This window comes from Hypomesus transpacificus, unplaced genomic scaffold (assembly GCF_021917145.1).
Source record: "Hypomesus transpacificus isolate Combined female unplaced genomic scaffold, fHypTra1 scaffold_91, whole genome shotgun sequence".
NCBI classification, from domain to species: Eukaryota; Metazoa; Chordata; class Actinopteri; order Osmeriformes; family Osmeridae; genus Hypomesus; species Hypomesus transpacificus.
Window position 1 is genome coordinate 812,913 of NW_025814042.1, and position 21,901 is coordinate 834,813.

The window sequence follows — 21,901 nt, forward strand, 5'->3', positions numbered from 1 at the left end:
TGCTCTGTAGCTATGTTTAACTGCATTGTCCCTGTCAAATAAACTAATAAATAAAATAATTATACGATGATGGACAGATGATCAACAGTAACGTAATCAACAACGTCACGAAAGAGCGCTTGCGTTGAATTCGTTTTCAACAAACAACATATTACGTTGCTCTGATTGGTTGTAGGTCTATCCAATTGAGCGAAGAGGCATTTGTTTTACGAGTTCGGTTGAAACACGCCCCGTAGTCACAGCCCAACGGAGAGTTTTCAGACTAATATTCTGACTAGAATTATGAGTATGACAACATCAGGCTAATGAAATGCCATAATGACAGAGTTACGTGGACCAGGATAGTTGTTTGGCTATTGATTTTTACGTTTAACATGCAATTGCATAAGTACTTGCTACATGCTTCGATGGCCAAACAACTGTCCTGGTGCATGTACCTGTCATTATTGCATTTCGTACTTCTGTCGATCAATGGAGAGTGTTTTCATTTGGGGGATCTACTCATATTAGTGGGTGTGTTTTGTTCTTCTGGGCCACCATATAAAATAGCTACCTTGGCAAAACTTGCCTACACCAGCTTTAAGGATTGTCATTATTGTAGATTTAACTAAATTCTTCATAATGAGACAAATTAATTTTAGATTGTCAAAACTTGTACACAATGCCCGAGGCAGATCATTTGTTGAATTCTCTAGACAAAGCTTCTAAGAGATCAAACTGGTCAACCTGCAAGAATCACTTTAATAACATGGTTACGAGCAAGATAATATAGACAGATTATGTCTAGTAAGAACCGGTTCAGTTTAATAAATTGAAATGTTTTCATATTTTTCAGCGTGCCCATAGACTGGCATTTTCATCTTCTGCTCTTTACAACCACATTTCTCTATTTTTAAGCTTTTTGAACATACCTCCAGCACATGGGTAAATGTGTCTATAAAGGTAATTTGTCTTTAATCATCATTATGTACAATGATTATACAATATTTGTTGTGAAATTCATGCACATTTGTTTATAACATAAAGACAATTCATGAAGAGCAATTGTTTCTCAAATTAGTGGCAATATCATTGTTCCTATGGATGAAAATGTAGAAACGTCTGGATTTTCTTGGAGCAATTGGCAGACAAAGTCAGGGGTTTAATCCTCGACTGTGTCCTTCTTGCTGGTCTCCTGACCCTCAAAAATAGGATACTTGCTTTCCACTTCTGCCCAGGTTTTAGTATTGTTGGCCAAGTCACGCACAATGCCTGGTAATTTATTGACCTAGGAGGCAGAGAAATTCATTTTAATAACATTCCATCCGCTTTTTGTATTTCAATGTGTGGATTATAAAACCCTTAAAAATTGGTAATAGGAAGTCTATATTTTTTTTGTCAGAGATTGTATTATACCTCTGCTCTAATTTGTCTCATTGAATCCCGGTCCCTCAGGGTGGCGGTATGAGGAGTTTTATTCACTGTGTCAAAATCAATGGTGATGCCAAAAGCTACTCCAATTTCGTCTGTCCTGGCATAACGCCTACCGATGGATCCTGATGAGTCATCCACTTTGTAGGACACAGCGTTTTTTGTCATGGCTTCAGCTTCAGAAAGAGACAGAGAGAGTGTGCACATGCAGTCAACTCATATATAACACTAGTCTGCCAAAAATAGAATGAATATACTGACAGCAAACATTTTTACTTTAAAGGCTACGCTCTAGACATTCCTCTTCCCACTGGTCTAACGTGATTCTAGCTTTGACTGGCAGTTAAGTATGCAAAAGTTGTAAATCAATTTAATTGACTTTTTCCCCTCATTTTATTTTTCATGTTCTTATGTCCCACTTTCTTTGACCCCAAAAAAGTATTTTGTACAATTTTGTCTAGTACGTACATAGTTCACGAACGAAAGGCATGAATTCCGGGTTTTGGCTCAAAGGAAGGATGGAGCATTTGTATGGAGCTACAGTAGCAGGGAAGCTGAAAAACTGAAGGAGAGAGTAGAGGGAGGTAAATATAAAGAGATGGTCATGATTTTAACTACATCAGCAATTATTAGCCATACTCCTACCGTTCTCTGTTCGTCTCCCTCTCTGACTTTGAATGTGTGTTCAAAGATGGAGTACATGATTCTTCCGATGCCAAAAGAGGGCTCAATTACATTGGGAACGACTTCTTCAACTGTTAAGAGACAAGCAAATTTCAGTACAGCCCGAAGGATTATGGATCTATCATCACACAAAGATCAGGCTACATTCTCACCATGCAGGGTCTTCTGGAACCTCTTTACACTGACCATGTCCTTGGTGAGTTTGAAAGACTTGCCAGCTGTCTCAATGGTGAACTCTCTATAGAGAAGTAGATGGTTTCATGCCATTAGCAATCCTGTATATGTTACACAGTGGCTTTACTATTACACATAAAATATACCCCCACGTCATGCAGCTCAAAATTCACCCATTTTCTGTGAGCAACTGCTCCTGCTCTGTGATGTAGCACTCGTCACAAATAGCCAGGTACTCCATAGCTAGCTTAGCATCTTTCTTGTAGGCCTTGCCAATGGCCCCTTTGTTTGTCTCAAACTGGACCACATTTATAACTTTGTGCAAAATGGTTAAGGAGAAGGACTGCAAACTTTGAACACAGTTCACCAAAAAATACCTGAAAAAGAATCTTCATCGGTAAAGACATCAAAATTAATGCATTTCCCTGGTAGTTAAATCGGTTTCTATTTAAGGAAATACCGGGTAACAAAAGTAATCTCAACTACAGGGGGTAAAATTTCTGGAGAAATTGTGAGGTGTGCTTCCGTTGCAGATGGGTGCGTTTTTTAAACTTAAATTGTTCAAGTAATATTCCGGTAATTTAAATGCATACTTATTATTTATGAAGGTTACATAGATTTACATTTGTTGCTGCTCATTTACACTTTAAAATAATAAGTGTATAATGAAACTGTGTTCTCTTCTCACTTCCCTGAGATTATTCTCATACCCTGCAAGAGGGGATGGTGATAGTCTGTTTGGTCCGTGGCGGTCTCACAGTTGAAACAGTTGCATGAAAACTAAGAAATTGGGCAATCCTGTGTAAAAAAACCCAGTCCTAACCTATGTGACTTAATCTTCCCCTGAAGTTTTTCCCTTCTAGTGATATTTTTAAGCATTTACTCATTTTGCATTCATTCATTAAGAACCTACTTTGAAACAAGCTGATTCTAACACTGTTTTCACTGGCAGTATCTCAGCTGGAATCCCTATTCCATATGCAAACTGAAAATATGCCTCCAACAACGTAAATAAGCTTGAAATTTATTTTTGGAAAACTGGTTAATAAGTTTACTGGAAGCGATACTTGACAGCAACTACATCCCTGGTCTGAAGACTTGGCGCTCATCTGATAACATCTGCTATCCATGTTTTAAGTAGGGAAAAGCACATTCTAATTTGTCAACTTCTCTCATACTCCCTTTATATCAGCCTCTCTCAATCCTGATCCTTGGGTCTGCTGTAACCCTGCAGGTTTTAAGATGTTTATCTGCTCCAAATGACTAGGTTGTGAACAAAAGTTGGAAGCAACATAGATAGCCTACAACTAATAAACCCTACAAATCCCCCCACCTGTCACTAAGGTCAGTCACTGCTGGGGGTTGTTTGAAAGCGCCGGAATTATTTTTTTCTTCTTTATGTTCAGTACGTTATTAGTACTGGTACTGTATATTTGAGTCCACACATTCGTAGATATGGGCCTACGTTTCAACGATATGGAAGCGGATGAGCGAAAACAAAGCACAATTTTTCCTTATCTGTCCATATCTTTTTAGTGCTGCAGATGGGAGAGAAATTCCTGTGGAAAGCTAACTACCTAGATAGAGCGTAGGGCAGTTTTGTAACACTGAATGTACTAGCTAGTCTAAAAAGGGCACTCGTAAGACATAAATCCCTACCTACAGTACTGGGAAATGTTAGCCGTTTTCACTGCCCTGTAGAGAAGACATTCATGAACAGATTGACAACGTTTAGGCTGTGGCATTGAAGTTCAAGTTAGTAGTCAGATAGTTTCACCAATTGTAAAACAAATCTGGGACTTAAAACCACATGGTAATGATCATTTCACAAACAAATTGTTTACTTGTAATCTGTCATAATAAATCCTAAAGCAAATTTGTGAGGAATGTTTATTTTAACGATTGAAAACACATGTATCCCAGACAGCTGTCGTATGTTTTGGGAAACCAAGGCAAATGACATGATGCTATGCCTCAGTGAAATAGCAGACTACTGTTTACGAAAGTATATGTACTAGCTTAATATCAGCGTATATCATAATTACTAGTGGTGGGCCGTTATCGGCGTTAACGTGCTGCGTTAACGTGAGACTTATCGGGCGATAAAAACATATTGCCGTTAATCTATTCTCAAAGTTGGGTTGGTAGCAGTAACTGAACACAACAATATCCAACACTGAGAATAGCTCAATGGACTGGGTCAGTGACCTGCAAAGTATAAGGTTGCAGGTATGAATCCAGCCGCAGTCTTTTAGCCTGTCTTAAATTTGAATATCTGTTTAGTTAAACAGGATGACATCATTATGAAATACCATGCGCAATTTCATGCATTCCACTTTGAAATGTCAACCGCTTCTTAACCTTTGTCCCAAAGCTGACCAAAGCTAATACTCTGCCCTTTCTACTCATACATTCTCAACAGTTGGTGTGTAGCAGAGAGGATAGAGAGGCTGCCTTGTAACCTTATGCTCATGAGTTCAAATCCCCATTCAGCCTATTGTAGTTTGCCCAACATGAAGTAGTTTTGCTCTGTTGTTGTCCAACTCTTGACCTTGTACAATGTAAATTTGTAAAATATTTTGCCATTTTGCGGAGGAACCCGCATCGCTGCTTGCAGCTATATTTATACATTATTATTATAATGTAATTGCGACAATTACATGTAGCCTACAATATAGCGAGGTACCTGACTTCACCACTCGCAAATTCGCCTTTCATCAACCCCCAAAGTTCGCCTGGTACAGATCTGTTGCTGCTGGTGAGTGCTTTCTACACAGCTTTCTGTTTGAAAGCTAAAGTGCAAGAACGTTTCGGCATGCTGCTTCAGATTTCTACACAATGTAAACACGTGCAGCTTAAATTTTAGGCTACATTAGGCTAAGTTTGACCTCCTTGTGTATTCTTTGTTTGTCTATGGCCGCACTGCAGCTACAATACACTAAATCTCTCTAATCAAAGGGGCGCTTGATTGCATAACAGATTTTACCTTGTTATAGTTGAAAATTGACAGTTGTGTGTAAAATAGACATACAGTGAACCTCAAAGTCCATTGAAACCTGTTTCCTATCAAAATGTAACTTCTCACTACAATTTAGAAACAGCAACTTGCAAACGCTAGCTTTTGGAACAGTGCAACTTGTAACACCACAAGTTGCAGCATTGACTTTGTCACGTCCCAAAATTTACATTTACCCGCCCTCGGGTTTTCTGGTCCAGGAACATAAACTGAAGTTACGTAAATCTCCGACACTTTTTTGCTAACTGCGTGCTGCTCTGTACTTCCACAGGAATTACAAATAAGAAAGTTGATACGTTTTCTAGATATTGAAAATGTAGCGCGGTAAATGCAGTGTTCCAGGCTGTAGCGGGAATCCTGACACTTTTCACCATCTGCCCAAAGAACAAGACACTAGACAGGCATGTCTGATGTTTATCTATGGGAATATCCCTATTAAGTACGAGGCTAAAGTATTAATTTGCTCGGGCCATTTTACCAAGGACATTTTCGAAAACTGGGGACAATTTAAAGAAGGATTTGCTAAACCGCTGTTGTTGAAAAGAGGTGCCGTTTCAACCGTATGCTCATCACAAACGCAAGCTGTCAGTATGATTTTGTCGCTAACAGTTAGCCTATAAGGAATGCTAACGTCTCATGCATGTAGCATAGGTAGAATGCTAAATATGTTTCTAAACACATCAATATACCTTTCTTAGCAAATGACTCTAGCTAGACTAGCTATAATCAGCATTAAAAGGGAAGCTTTCAAAAAAATTGCAATAGACTATTAGTGTTCTGGCTAACGCCTGTCAAGATTATCTATTTGAAAGAACTGGAGAAAGGCAGCTGCTAGATTCAGGATATGTTAGCATTGCTAATAACTTACCGACAAAATTATACTACAGCTTGCGGTTGTGATGAACATAAGGTATACATAACGCACCTCTTTTCAGCAACAGCGTATCCTGCTTTACATTGTTCAAGGTTTTCAAAACCGTCCTTGGTGAAATGGTTTGTGCAAATGTGTCGAGGGTCGAACTGCACAGGGATCTTCTACGCTACGGTATAGACAAACATCAGCCATGACCGTCTAGACCATAGACATAATAAAGAGTAGACGCCGCATTGGCTGCTGGGCGCGAGAAATGCAGCCGCCATCTTGGAAAGGTCAAGTTCCTCGTTGCTTAGCATCAGAATAGACAAGATGCCAGTACTGTGCGGCATATTCCTGCTCAAATCGGCAGACAATCGCAAACAGGGCTCGGGGGATTACCTTTCACAAGTGAGATTTAACATTACCATACTATTGGTTGTATTTTGTGAAAATAATAACCATGTCCTGTATCATAGCTACATTTACATTTAGTCATTTAGCAGACGCTCTTATCCAGAGCGACTTACAGTAAGTACAGGGACATTCCCCCCCTCTGAGGCAAGTAGGGTGAAGTGCCTTGCCCAAGGACACAATGTCATTTGGCATTGCGGGGAATCGATCCGGCAACCTTCTGATTACATAATCAACTTTGATTGATAATTAACTTTGATTATTATATTAAACATAATCAATGAAAATATAGGCTACTATATTGTTTTAAATATGGCTAGCTGTGCAACAAGCAAGATTCAAAACTCGTATGAGGTTGGTTTACATGCAATTTTTAGGAAGTGAAATAGTTTTGAGGTGGAAATGACGTCAGATTTTGCGCTTTCCCTACCGTTTCTCTTCTCCACCTTTTCACCTCAGCACTGCCTCTCAGGATCGTGACTTTTGCTCTGTAACGGTAAACCATCTGCTGCAGTCATCCAATTTAGCTGCTAGTAATCTCTGTGCGTACTTATGTTTTACTTGTGCCGTTAATACCGTACTTAATTGATTTGAATAAAAAAATCCAGTAATTCCGTCATGATTGAAAACATTTTCGTCTAGTTTGATAGCTAGCTAAATCTCATATGGTCGATGCCTCAGCTAGGGTGGCTAATTTGCAGCTGGCGTCGGTGAAATAGGAACATAGAGTATGTTGCCTCAGCTAAAGATTCGTAGCAAGTACTGTTCAAATTATACATACAAATGTGTAGGTTTTTGCCAGCTCCAAATTTAGGATGAACTATTAGCTAACTCTGCTGTGGGTCAGCGCAAATGCTATTTTTATAGCTAAGTATTAACATTGGAGTGAACTAGTGTTGCACCTTTCCAAGATGGCTGCCCCACGGCTCGTCAGCGCCAGTAGCGGTGGATGCATCGTCTACTCTTTATTATGTCTATGGTCTAGACAATGTTAGCTAGACTCTAGCTCATCTGCTTTTTATAAACGCTGATTTGCAAGGAATGCAAGAACAGCTAGATAGCGGAAACACCTTGACTGTAGCCTACAGTCTAGGTGTTTCCGCTATCTGGCTGTTGTGTAGGCATGTAAACTTGTTTAGCTTGCTAACAAGAGCAGGGTATAATGTGTGATGATTTAGCCTAGTTTAATGGCAATAGGGCTAACGTTATTTCATGTTCCTGACTTTCATTCAAATAAATAACCTGTGTTGTCATGTAAACTACAATTCAAGATGCATGTTTGTCCAGATCAATTTTTCAGCAAGATAGCTAGAGCTAACTGAAGCTGAGTTGAATCACAATAGTTTGTTTGCTAAGCTGTAGTGCTAACGTTACCCACCTAAGGCGATCCTGTTTGCTTCGACAACAGAAGTGGAAACGACTAACGTAATAATTTCTAATGAAATCTCGTCAATCTGTTAAAAACAGTGTTGTGTAGACTCAATAGACTTATTTATGTTTTTATTTCATGTCTCCACCTTCATTCAGTAAATGCTGTGGGGTCTTTGCTCCGCAGCATCACTCGTTGTAAACCAACCAGAATAGGAGCATAAAGGATATGAGATATCTAAATTAAATCCCTGATGAACTGCACGTATACTTTGTCCTTGATAACAGTGAGAATAAGGAAATATCTTATAAGTATCAGCATCTGTCCAGAAGACTGTTTAAGTTTGTTGTCAAGTTCGTTCATTTTCTCAAAATGTATTCATTACAATTCCTTAGAATGAGCATAAGTCTATTAATTCCTAAATATATTAAACATAATCAATGAAAATATAGGCTACGGTGAAATTGCAGCTGGCGTCGGTGAAATAGGAACATAGAGTATGTTGCCTCAGCTAAAGATTCGTAGCAAGTACTGTTCAAATTATACATACAAATGTGTAGGTTTTTGCCAGCTCCAAATTTAGGATGAACTATTAGCTAACTCTGCTGTGGGTCAGCGCAAATGCTATTTTTATAGCTAAGTATTAACATTGGAGTGAACTAGTGTTGCACAGTAAACCTGTACTAAAAGAGACACTCTTACATAGCTTCAGTGTTCCTGTGCATACATAGGAGACAATCGCTGTTGTTCTGGTGCAGACAGGAGAACCTAGCAGAACGCCATCTCTGTAGCACTCCATCCAGTCCAGAACCCGGGGTCCTGAAGTCTCGACTCTTACGATACTCAAACGATGCGATGTTAATATACCTTTCTGATCTAACGAGTCTGGCTAACTGTCGTGACCTCTCAGGTGGGCTATGGCTGCGATGGAGAGCTGGAGAGATGGTTGTTCTGCTAGGTTCTCCCGTCTCTGCACAGGAAATGCAGATCTTTTGCAGTGATCGTTAATGAGTCTAATGACGAATCATGGTCTGAATTATGATGGCCCATGCTACACCCCATCACCATGCCTTTATTGGCTAGATAACATATAGATGATCATATAGATCACCTTGGCTAGATAACCATGTTTCATGTCTTTGACCTTTTTTGTTTTTGAGGCTGCAAAGTTTGTTGCAATGTTTTTATTTTAGTATACCATATTTTCTGGTTTGAGCAAATAAACAAAATATTTCCGTGTTGAAATCAAACTTTTGAGTTGTCATTACTAATAAGTGTGTTTTAGTGAAAAACTATCCAAGTACTAATACAGTAATTAGTTAATTGTAATATTTAGCTACAGAGATTCAGTGCACTGATCATGTTAAGCAAAGACAACTACAATGTTTAAAGTTTTGCAAGGGGAGGGGCTCGGAATTCTGCCCTGCAAGGAATGGAGAGACTTTTAGATTTAATGGCTGCCAGGAACAGGATAATTTCTCTTAACAAGTCTTCCTTATATAAGAATTATCTACTTATTATGAGATTCTCAATGTACTTAAAACAAGAATTGTCATCTGGTTTTCATCCTCTCTCGACTTATTTTGAGCAAATTTGCCTTAACCTGGTTTGTACTCAAGTTCTTATTTACTGAAAAAATTAAATAAATATCTTAAAATGAGTCAACAAATCTTAACAAGAATGCTCAAAACAAGTGGTCCAAGCCTATATTGAGATTTTGAGCAGTCTTTATGGATTTTTTTTTCTTGTTTCAAGAAATCTTTTTCTTATTTCAAGAAATCTTTTTCTTATTTCAAGAAATCTTAACAAATGTGATTATCTTGCTGCACTGGCAGATAATTGTGCTTGTTAAAAGAACATTTTGCTCATTATTTGATATTTTTTTTACAAGTCATTTTCTGCAGTGTAGCATTTTTTCCCTGGAAAATTTCATTGGATGTATCATGTGGCATAGAACAGCACCCGGGCAATTTTCAGCCCCCAACCAATGTTATATACCCTATTCAGAGACCTTAAGGAACAGTGTGAAATATCCCCAAAAAAGTCAATCACACCTATATTAAACGCCGCCCTCGAATAAATGCTGCCTCGAATAAACACTGCCACAAAAATGATCATTGTGTTATAAACACCGCAGCGATTAATCAAAGAAATACGGTATTCTTGGGCCTATCAGAATGGAATGCTTGGAATGTTGGGTAACTGGATTTGAGTAAGCTACACCTTTGGAAGGAACTGTTGAGTTACCAGTTCAACAAAAAAAAGAAATCCTGTGCACAATGCAGTACCCAACATTAACCTATTTAGTCTGTAGATGTAAAGGGAACGAAACTTAGGCTATTCTAAATTATCTGTCAGGCTAGTTGTAGTAGATAGTGTTTAATTTCTAGTGTTAAATAATAATTATATTTGGTCACATTTTTTCAGTAACCATTCTATCATTTGGATAAAATAAATGTATTTAGTTTAGTCTTGGCCAATACATTTTGATTTAACACTATACAGAAGACATGACAATTATCTCCTTGGAAAATACATTTTCTCTTAATGCACAGTATATCTTCCAATCATAATTCATTAATTTGGAAAATGAAGGAAAACTTGAGAACCTTAACATCACCTTTTTTCCCCTATGGCAGATTCTGAATTGCATGTACATTATTGCTCCTGAAATAGCGAAGAGGAAACACTGATCTTGTGCAACTTGTGTAATAAGAGTTCGAAAGGATATGGGTTCTTTGAGGGGTTTCTCTGCAGCTAGAGGGACCTTGGTAGCCCGTGCATGGCATTTAAGATCATAGCATGAGCGATCAGCACAGCCCACAATCTCAATCCAGCCCTGCAATTAACACAGTTATGGGAGAATAGGTCAACATCTTACCACAAGGTCAACACAAGACCTAAATACTGGACTTCTACAGAGTGACCTACGTAAGACGTTTTGGTCTCTGCATCCCAGCAATCACAAGCATAATGGGCCATCTCGTTGTCCATATGCTGGCGGAAGCGAAGCTTGTCTTTTGCCACGCCAACTTTTATCAGGTAAAGGTAGATTCTGCCAATGAAGTATCCCAGGACGGAGTTATTGATGATTTCCTAAAATAGATGGAGAGAATACTTTTAAAGAGACTTGCTGCACAACAACATAGACCTAGGTTAAATAGTGTTTTATATCCTTTCAGCATTTCTTGAAGTCTACTTTGTCCTCTGAGGTTTAAATTGTGCCAGATCTCTGTAAAAACATGCATTATTGTGTTTCAACATTGAGCTCTGTGGTTGTAAGGCTCAGTGTATCATGAGCAGCGCTTGACTAACTCCTTTGCTCTCCAGCCACTCTTTTGCTCTCTACCCACCTGTCATATTAGCTTATCTTGTTCACACCATTAGTCACTGGAGTGCAAGCGCAAGGCAATAGGCTTAACCCAAATGAATAAGAATTAAACACTGTGTAGGTAAAGCTCTTGGGAGTTGTAGGGTAGTAGCTCGAAGTGTCACTCACATTGCAATGAGTTTCTCAGATATCTTTTGAGAAGACTACAATAAAACGTAAAAATAAACACATATATAGAATGCCACCCTCAAATGGCTGGTACGAGTGACTGTGTTACACGCCACAGCCGAATTCTACATGCAATTTGTGGGTGCTAATGCTAAACCCTGATAATGAGGACGACCCATAGATTATTAGGAAGGGAAAGGATTTTTCCTTAACACTTCTACTAAAGAGTTGGTACAAAGTTTAAGGTAACATTTCAAAAATCTTTTATATATATATATATATATATATATATATATACACACACATATATATACATATATATATATACACACACACACACACACCAATGACCCCACTGTATGTATATATATATATGTGCACACACACACACCTCCCTGAGTCACCACCTTACCGTGGTGGAGGGGTTTGCGTGTCCTAGTGATCCTGGAAGCTGTTGTCGGGGGCTTTATGCCCCTGGTAAGGTCACCCAAGGCAAACAGGTTCCAGGCGAAGGACCAGACAAAGCGTGGCTCAAAAACCTACCATGAAGAAAAATAACAATGGTTCTCAGTTGCCCCTGCCCGGAAGCGGGTCACCGGGGGCCCCCCCCTGGAGCCAGGCCCGGGGGTGGGGCTCGATGGCGAGCGCCTGGTGGCCGGGCCTTTTCCCACGGAGCCCGGTCGTGCACAGCCCGAAGAGACAACGTGAGACCCTCTTCCAGTGGGCTCACCATCCGCAGGAGGGGTCATGGGGATCGGGTGCATTGTGAGACGGACAGCGGCCGAAGGCGGGGGCCTTGGCGGTCCGATCCTCGGCTGCAGAAGCTAGCTTTAGGGACGTGTAACGTCACCTCGCTGGCGGGAAAGGAGCCTGAGCTGGTGCGCGAGGTAGAGAGATTCCGGCTAGATATAGTCGGCCTCGTCTCGACGCACAGCATAGGCTCCGGAACCAGTCTCCTTGAGAGGGGCTGGACTCTTTTCTACTCTGGAGTTGCCCTTGGTGAGAGGTGTCGAGCTGGGGTGGGAATACTTGTTTCCCCTCGGTTCGGCACCTGTACATTGGGGCTCACCCCGGTGGACGAAAGGGTAGCCTCCCTCCGCTTTCGGGTGGGGGGACGGGTCCTCACTGTTTGTGCTTACGCACCAAACGGCAGCTCAGAGTACCCACCCTTTCTGGAGTCTCTGGGGGGGGTGCTGGAAAGCGCTCCTCCTGGGGATTCCCTCGTCCTCCTGGGGGACTTCAATGCTCATGTGGGCAATGACAGTGCGACCTGGAGGGGCGTGATTGGAAGGAACGGCACCCCCAATCTGAACCCGAGCGGTGTTTTGTTGTTGGACTTCTGTGCTAGACACGGCTTGTCCATAACGAACACCATGTTCAAGCATAAGGGTGTCCATATATGCACCTGGCACCAGGACACCCGAGGTCTCAGTTCGAATTGTTCATTGAGTCCGAATGGGCCATGTTCCGGGCCTCCATTGTTGAAGCAGCTGACCGGAGCTGCGGCCGCAAGGCGGTCGAAGCATGTCGTGGCGGTAACCCTCGAACCCGGTGGTGGACTCCGGAGGTGAGGGATGCCGTCAAGCTGAAGGAGGCCTATCGGACTTTATTGGCAGGTAGGACTCCAGAGGCAGCTGATGTGTACCGGCAGGCCAAGCGGAACGCGGCTTTGGCTGTCGCGGAGGCAAAAACCCGGGCATGGAAGGAGTTTGGCGAGGCTATGGCGAATGAATTCCAAACGGCTTCAAAAAAAGTTCTGGACCACCATCCGGCGACTCAGGAGGGGGAAGCAGTGCTCTGTCAACACTGTATACGGTGGGGATGGTGCGCTGCTGACCTCGACGGGGGACGTCCTGGATTGGTGGAAGGAATACTTCGAAGACCTCCTTAATTCCACCAACACGCTTTCCGACGTGGAGGAAGAGTCTGGGGACATCGGGGGGGGGGGGGCCTTCTATCCCGGGGGCTGAGGTCGCCGAGGTGTTTGAAAAGCTCCGCGGTGGCAGGGCCCCTGGGGTGGATGAGGTCCGCCCGGTGATGTGGTCCTGTTGGCTTCATCGGGCCGCGACCTTCAGCTCTCACTGGAGCGGTTCGCAACCGAATGTGAAGCGGCTGGGATGCGAATCAGCACCTCCAAATCTGAGGCCATGGTTATCGACCGGAAAAGGGTGGAGTGCCATCTCCGGGTCGGGGAGGAGATCTTGTCCCAAGCGGAGGATGTTCAAGTATCTCGGGGTCTTGTTCACGAGTGAGGGAAGAATGGAGTGCGAGATCGACAGGCGGATCGGTGCGGCGTCCGCAGTGATGCGGGCTGTGCATCGGTCCGTCGGGGTGAAGAAGGAGCAGAGTCGAAAGGCGAAGCTCTCTATTTACCAGTCGATGCTCGGTCATCCGGGAGGGGCTCAGAGTAGAACTCCTCCGCGTTAAGAGGAGCCAGCTGAGGTGGCTCGGGCATCTGATAAGAATGCCTCCTGGACGCCTCCCTGGTGAGGTGTTCTGGGCACGTCCCACTGGGAAGAGGCCCCGGGAAGACCCAGGACACGCTGGAGGGACTATGTCTCTCGGCTGGCCTGGGAACGCCTCGGGGTCCCCCAGGAAGAGCTGGTGGAAGTGGCCGGGGAGAGGGAAGCCTGGGCCTCCCTGCTTAGATCGCTGCCCCCGCGACCCGACCCCCGGACAAGCGGTAGATGACGGATATATATATATATATATTTTTTTTTTAAGAAATAACTGTACATTTTTATCTATGAAAATATGTCCAAAGTTTCATAAATCTTTTTGAACATACCTTTAAACCTTCACTAAAATACATAAGATCAAAAGCAATAAGTGCTTTTGTTGTTTTCCAGTTAAGTTCAGTTTTTCTTAGACAGTGAGAAAAATCCAGTCCGTCTTGGGCTTGAACAATTGCATTGAAGTCTGGTTGAATGTCTAAGGTAGATATGCGAAGGACAGCTGACTATCAGGGTCTGCAGCTTAACTAACAAACCATCAGCGGCCCGCACCCAATCTGCATCAGTCAAGTTCTTGTATTGGTCCGTGTGTTTAGTCCCGTAGTGCCAATTCAAATTGTAATCCTTCAACACAGCGATCTATTTCTCCACAAACTAAGCACACAGCTTTGCCTTCAGTAAAAAGATACTTAGACTTGAATGTCCATGTCTTGTTAAACCTTTCATTTTTTAACCTTGAGAGGACATTTGAGGGTTAACCAACAGCTAACTCGCTGTCTACTGTCAGTGAGGCTGCGTAAGCACACATACGTAAATCGCCTAATCACTATGGTCTTTCAAGACTACAGATTTCCTACCGCACAACATATTTACTTTTAATTTACCTCACATGGGCCACACTGGGACAGCCAAAGGGCCGGGTGTGGACCGTGGGCCGTACAAAAGCCCAGGTCTGGTCTAGTGCCATATGTACCTATTACAAACTCAACCTTAATAATAAAAGAGCTTTGCATTACTGTGACAGAAGTATAATACAACCTCCCCAGAGCCAGAGACGTAGCATATATCACAAAAATTGTGATGTAGAATTCCACATATGGAAATTGTACATGATTTCACTGTTTGAATAGTATCCATAATAATTTTTTCCAGATATCTGGATAGTATACATGTTTTAAATGCTGCTGCAGTTCCGTTATGTAATTAGCCTGCAGTGTTTCCCATTTGTGGCCGGGAGGGGTTCAAAATAATTCCTTCGTTAATAATTCGTTACACAGGACTTTATTATATTAAATATTAATCCAACATGAATCATACCATCACAAAATCAACAACTATGGCAGGTAGCAACGCTAGTCCTAAATAACTTAATTTAACTGGTCGGCTCCATGACGCCGGTTAAGTAGTTAGCTCCTGAGACTTCTAACCAAAAGAATGAAGGGGAACCTTCAATTAAGACATGTTCGTAGGTACCTAGCGAAAAGTAGCCTGAACTTTCCTAGATCTTTAGCTACGGCACTAATGCTGTAGGCTCGCTGATATAGCTGTCTGTCTTACTAGAACGGCGTATGTATGCATCGTTGCTAACGTGTGCTGACGTTGTGACTGTATGTATGTGAGAAAGACACGTGACAGAGAAACAGAGGGAAAGCAGGGAAAGGAAATGCAGCTGAACAAATACGCTGCGTGTTTTACCCTAAATAGTGTTAAAAACTTTAACGAAATGCAATATGTGGCGGCCGGTGTTGATTCTGTGGCGCACCGCCACAAATTAGTCTGTGTGGGAAACACTGAGCCTGACATGAACCCTAAACATTCTGACAAGAACAGGGCTTGAAATTGCAACCATTTTGGTTGCATATGTTCCCAAAACGGTGTCTGTGCAAACTCAGAATATATTTGAGAGCATTTGTGCGAGTGCAAATCGTTATGGTGCGACTTGTTTTAATTTCTTTACAAAACGCTTGCTAATTAGCCTATTGCACAGTATGTGCCTGCTGTGTGCTGATAAGAGTGACCAGTCCACCTTTCTATCCAACGTTACATAACCATTTCAACTAAATCTTAAAGCACATTTTAGATTGGCTAACATTAGCCAGTCAGTCACTCCTTGTCACCACGCTCTGTTGTCATGTGACCGAGAGATAACAAGCGCGCAAAATAAATACGCCAACATTTTTTGTTGTGGTGCTTCTTATTATTCGGTGGGTGCTCCTAAATGTTTGCTGGTGCACTTAACTTTTTAAAGCTGGGAGCACCAGTGCCACCAAATAAAGTTAATTTCAAGCCGTGAAGAATTGTTACTGTTAAGCTATTAGAATAAATAAGAGTTAGGCCTCAATAAAGAAAACACCTGCATGATAAATCTATTGAGCATAATGATTTCCCCTAGCCTGACGTTGTCATACTCATAATTCTAGTCAGAATATGAGTCTGAGAACTCTCCATTGGGCTTTGACTACGGGGCGTGTTTCAAACGAGCCTGGAAAACAAATGCCTCTTCGCTCAATTGGATAGATCTACAACCAATTAGAGCAACAGAGTATAGGACGTATGTTAAGTGCCGCATAGTTGTTGTCAATAGAACTAAACTGCAAGCAGACTTGAAGTACAGTGCCCTCCAAAAGTATTGGAACAGTGAGGCGAATTCCTTTATTTTTGCTGTAGACTGAAAACATTTGGGCTTGACATCAAATAATGAACGTGAGACCAGAGATCAACGTTTCAGCTTTTATTTCCAGGTATTTACATCAGGATCTGATGCACAACTAAGAAAATATCACATTTTGTTTGAATCCACCCATTTGTCATGTGAGCAAAAGTATTGGAACAGATATACTTAAAACATATTTAAGTGAATAAGACTTAATATTTAGTTGCAAATCCTTTGCTTTCAATAACTGCAGCAAGTCTGTGACCCATTGACGTCACCAAACTTTTGCATTCTTCCTTTTTGATGCTTTCCCAGGCTTTCACTGCAGCCTCTTTCAGTTGTTGTTTGTTTTGTGGGGTTCCTCCCTTCAGTCTCCTCTTAAGCAGGTAAAATGCATGCTCTATAGGGTTTAAGTCTGGAGATTGACTTGGCCAGTCTAATACCTTCCATTTCTTGCCCCTGATGAACTCCTTTGTTGTTTTGGCAGTGTGTTTTGGGTCGTTATCTTGCTGCATGATGAAGGCTCTGCCAATCAGTTTGGTTGCATCTTTCCTTAAATTGGCAGACAAAATGTTTCTGTAGACTTCCGAGTTCATTTTGCTGCTGCCATCATGTGTTACATCCTCAATGAAGATTAATGAGCCCGTCCTAGAAGAAGCCATGCAAGCCCAAGCCATGACATTACCTCCACCGTGTTTCACAGATGAGCTTGTGTGTTTGGGATCATGAGCAGTTCCTTTCTTTCTCCAAACTTTAGCCTTTCCATCACTTTGGTAAAAGTTAATCTTTGTCTCATCAGTCCATAAAACTTTGTCCCAGAATTTTTGAGGTTCATCTCTGTACTTTTTGGCAAATTCCAGCCTGGCCTTCCTATTCTTCTTGCTAATGAGTGGTTTGCATCTTCTGGTGTAGCCCTTGTACTTTTGTTCATGAAGTCTTCTGCGAACAGTAGATAGTGATACCTTCACTCCTGCCATCTGGAGGTTGTTGCTGATCTCACTAACAGTTGTTTTAGGGTCTTTCTTTACAGCTCTCACAATGTTTCTGTCATCAACTGCTGATGTTTTCCTTGGTCTACCTGTTCGACGTCTGTTACTTAGTACAGCAGTAGTTTTCTTCTTCTTCAGGACATTCCAAATGGTTGTACTGGCTATGGCCAATGTTTCTGCAATGGCTCTGATTGATTTTCCATCTTCTCTAAGACTCACAATTGCTTGTTTTTCACCCAAAGACAGCGCTCCGGTTTTCATGTTGTTTTCACCTCTGAATACAGTCTGCATAGACAAAACCTATCTTACCCAATCTGAACCTGAGTGTAGACATTCAGTGGTATTTATTGATTGAATAATGTATGTAATAGGACACACCTGGGCAACAAAACACACCTGTCAGTCATATGTTCCAATACTTTTGCTCACGTGACAAATGGGTGGGTTCGAACAAAAAGGCGATATTTTCTAATTTGTGCATCAGATCCTGATGTAAATACCTGGAAATAAAAGCTGAAACGTTGATCTCTGGTTTCACATTCATCGTTTGATGTCAAGCCCAAATGTTTTCAGTCTACAGCAAAAATAAAGGAATTGGCCTCACTGTTCCAATACTTTTGGAGGGCACTGTATGCTTGAAGAATGAATACAAACGATTTTTGCCGGTGTTGTAAAATTAATTTAAGGGTAGGGGGAGTACTTGTTCACACGGTCAACCTTTTTGAGCGAAACAATAAATGGCAATGCATATACGAACAAGTTCTCCGTTTATGATTACAACTCCACAAAAAAAAAGGAGAAACCACAATGGCCACTGGGTTTTCATTGTGTCCCATCTTCTTCGCGACCATCGGGGCCAGCTGATAAATTAAACTTTTACCGAATCCCGTAGGAAGGACGGCAAAAACATATTTTCCATCGACAAATGCCTTGATTGCGTCTCTCTGTTACTCTTTCAAAATTAATGCGCTGTCGATGTCTTCTAAAACAGACTATGGCAGAATCATAACATCCCAGATCTCCAGCGGTAGCCATGTTTGTTCAAAAAGAATTCAACTTAAGCGCTCTTTTGTGACGTGGGTGATTACGTTACTGTTGATCATCTGTCCATCATCGTATAAAGCCCGCCCTGGCAATTTCATTGGTTCGCCCAGATTCTGGTTTTCTGTAGTTGGTCCCCAATACGAGACCCTCCAGACCCAACTTCCCAACCAAATTGTTTTGGGGGCGGGGAGAAGTTGGGCTGGCAGCCAGGTTAGATTTCCCCCCCAATGCTGCAACTTGAGACGTAGACCCCAAGCTATAAACCGAGTGCAATAACGCTAAGCCTATTACTGTGTTAAATAAAACGATGCATTGGACAAAATTATATTAAATAAAAGCAAAAAACACATGGACAAATATAGCATGTTAACTTGAAAGTGATTCATCATTGGAACCAGAATACTACAGGACACAGCACGCAATCACACAAATGAAAACAATAATTAAATAGGCAATTATGCTACACCGGGACCGCCGTATTGACTGCGAGTAATCAAGGCTGTTGTTTAAATTGTGTTTAGCTAAAACTTAGTCTCATAGGTAGAGCTTAAGGGAGGGCAGTTAGATAACTAGTATACACTGGTCAAAGAGCAGCTAGCCAGTGAGTCAGTTTCGGTTTCAGGGTATTCGAGACGCCTTTTGTTTGACAGTAATTGGGGGCGTTGTATTTGTCTCTGCCTCGTCTGGCAGCCTCTGCGCACAAAGACTTGGTAGAACAAAGACAGGGAATCTACCTGCGGGAGTCCACCGAGGAAGGGCGACGGGGCCCGGATCACCTCTTCTGATAAGCATCACCCTATTTAAATTATATTCTACCAAGAACATATTCATAGCTAGCATGTGTTTTCTTCAAATTCCTGTTCATTACACTACCCGTAGACGTAGATGTGTCACAAAGTATATACGGTCAACTTCTAACCTTCACAACCTATCCAGATTTGTAACCACAGTGAGTTAACTCCCTGTCACGTGACAAAGGACACAGTGAAAGGAAGGGAGTGATTGACAGGTAATATTAACTAAAATTATTATCTAAAATCTTCATTAAGAATCAGAATAGATTTTATTTGCCATGAACGTTTGCACAAACGAGGAATTTACTTTGGCAGGGAGGTGCATACATTAAACATATAGGAATATTGAAACTTAAATATGTGGACTAACAATACAAAAGGAGCAAAGTCTAGCTAATACTAAGGGGGGTCTAGCTAATACTAAGGGGAATAAAAAATAAAATATAGGTAGCCATAATTTACAATCTAACCTAAAAATATAGATTGTGCAAGAGAAAAGTTAAGAATGTAAAGATTACGTTAGTAATTAGTAAAAGATTATGTAACGTTGGAACGGTCACTATCAGCTCACAGTAGGCACTTACTGTGTAGTAATTAGCGAGCATTTTGTAGAGAAACGAACAATTGCACCACAACAACTATTTGCACTCGCTCAAATGCTCCCAGATATATTTTGAGGTCATACAGAATACGTTTCAGGAGAGTGAGACTGGTAGCAATTTTGAGCCTTGACAAGATACATTTGTCAAGTAGCCTATATAATACAAATTTAATAAGAAATTCGCCTCTCCATGTAGTCCTTTTGTACAGACTATTTATTCATTGAATTTCAGAAAATGTGCTACATTGTGATATGCATCATTATTGGGATATGAAAGGACCTATATCAGAATATGAGATTTGTCATATTGTACAGCCCTAGACTACAGCCACCTAGGCTTTGAGTGCTACCGGAGCATCCAGGCACCGCTCAGGTTTCTTCCCCCATGCCGTCAGGCTTCTCAATCAACAACATTAAACTTAAATTAAAAGTTTAAATATCCACCAGCACTCAACACTATATTGTAATATTTGCTATTTTTACTGTTCTATTTTGTTTTGCAATTTACTGCCATTTCACTGCCCTCTGTTGGTTGGCTGTGGCAAACTTTGACATACCGACAGTGACACTGACTAATTATCCCATTGTCTGTTTATAGTAACATTAATTATTAAAAGTTTACTGACCTGCTCTACAGCATCCCCCAGTTTCATAATGTGGGCAGACTGGCCGCTGGTCTGGGCCTTTGAAGAGTATAGCATTATGTCAAGGTCAGCCACATTGGGGAACTTCGGGTGGATCTTCTCAGTTGGATCCACAAAGTGCTCAATCTCAGCCATGGTAAACTCTCTGTGGGTAAGATATTATAGGATCAGCTGGTTACTTCCGCAATCTTTAACCTTTACATAATATTTTCGATGATCAACTTCCAAAACTGCATACCAAGACACATCAACCAGAGAAAATTATGACTTAAAATTGTCAGATATACCCTCCACTTGTTACTGAGTCACTGCATCCCTCACCTGACACGTATGAGTCCAGAACGGGGTGAGATCTCATTCCTAAATGAGTTTCCAATCTGAGCAGCAGCAAATGGAAGCTTGCCCTGGTTAAACTCCAAAAGTCGCTTGAAGTTGAGGAAAATTCCCTGTGCAGTTTCAGGCCTCAGATAGCTGCAAGTATTCAGTCACTATTTAGAGAAAAACTAAAAGGTACTGAAAGGTGTAAAGTTATGCAGCATCAAACTTGCACCTTACCCAGTCATGTTCCCTCCTGGCCCAATAGATGTCTGGAACATGAGGTTAAAGGAGATGGGGGGGGTTAGGTCATTTCCTGTGGTGGGGGATTTGACATTGTACTTCACAAAGAGGTCTGTCAGTTCTAGTTGGGTGTAGTTGTCCATCTGAAAAGAGAATTGTACTTCTTTGTCAATAAATTGGACTTCCTACACACACGTAGTCGGTTGTATATTTGCAGGCGATATTGGTGTTAGTTGCAAACCTGAGTGATGACATCTTCCATTTCAGACTTTTTTGAATCTTGACACTTTTTGTCAGACATCAGTTTCTGGATATGGGCTGAGTTTGGTGATGGGGAAAAAAACACTTGATTAGATTTAAATCTACCTTTTAACGCTCCACTGGGAACTGGTGGCAGATATGGAAGAATCAACTTTGATTATATTCGAATGAACAGTGACAAGCCCCTGCCAATCCTTAAAATTAGTTAGGTTTTTTTGTAAAGGAGAAGGAGCTTTTGGACGAGGCTTTCAATGCAAAAGAAAATGATTTTTTTCTGAAAAGCGCAGATTTTCAGTACTCTCTGGAACGGCGCTGGGCATATAATTTATTCGGTGCATGTCACTACCAAAGCTACGAAAACACAAATTGTCCCTACCAAAAATTGCAGAGTGAAACATAATTTTGTAATACATATAGCTCAAAAAAAAAAAATTCTGCTCAAACTTGGTTGCATGCTACTGTGCGCTCAAGTGAACTATTGATGT

General features: G+C 41.4%; 1 protein-coding gene across 1 annotated transcript in view; it reads right to left on the reverse strand.

Annotated features, from left to right (window-relative positions):
• Positions 1 to 723: 723 nt before the first annotated feature.
• The window catches only part of gars1 (glycyl-tRNA synthetase 1), a 28,903-nt gene continuing 7,725 nt past the window's right edge, over positions 724 to 21,901 (reverse strand). Inside the window, exons 6-17 of the mRNA XM_047018119.1 lie at positions 21,397 to 21,473; positions 21,153 to 21,298; positions 20,919 to 21,068; positions 20,580 to 20,742; positions 10,852 to 11,016; positions 10,652 to 10,759; positions 2,442 to 2,587; positions 2,247 to 2,332; positions 2,056 to 2,165; positions 1,879 to 1,972; positions 1,396 to 1,586; positions 724 to 1,267 (exon numbers count right to left, since the gene is read on the reverse strand). Of these exons, the coding sequence (XP_046874075.1) occupies positions 1,142 to 1,267; positions 1,396 to 1,586; positions 1,879 to 1,972; positions 2,056 to 2,165; positions 2,247 to 2,332; positions 2,442 to 2,587; positions 10,652 to 10,759; positions 10,852 to 11,016; positions 20,580 to 20,742; positions 20,919 to 21,068; positions 21,153 to 21,298; positions 21,397 to 21,473 (1,562 nt within the window). The 3' untranslated portion in view covers positions 724 to 1,141. The remainder of the gene's footprint in view (positions 1,268 to 1,395; positions 1,587 to 1,878; positions 1,973 to 2,055; positions 2,166 to 2,246; positions 2,333 to 2,441; positions 2,588 to 10,651; positions 10,760 to 10,851; positions 11,017 to 20,579; positions 20,743 to 20,918; positions 21,069 to 21,152; positions 21,299 to 21,396; positions 21,474 to 21,901) is intronic.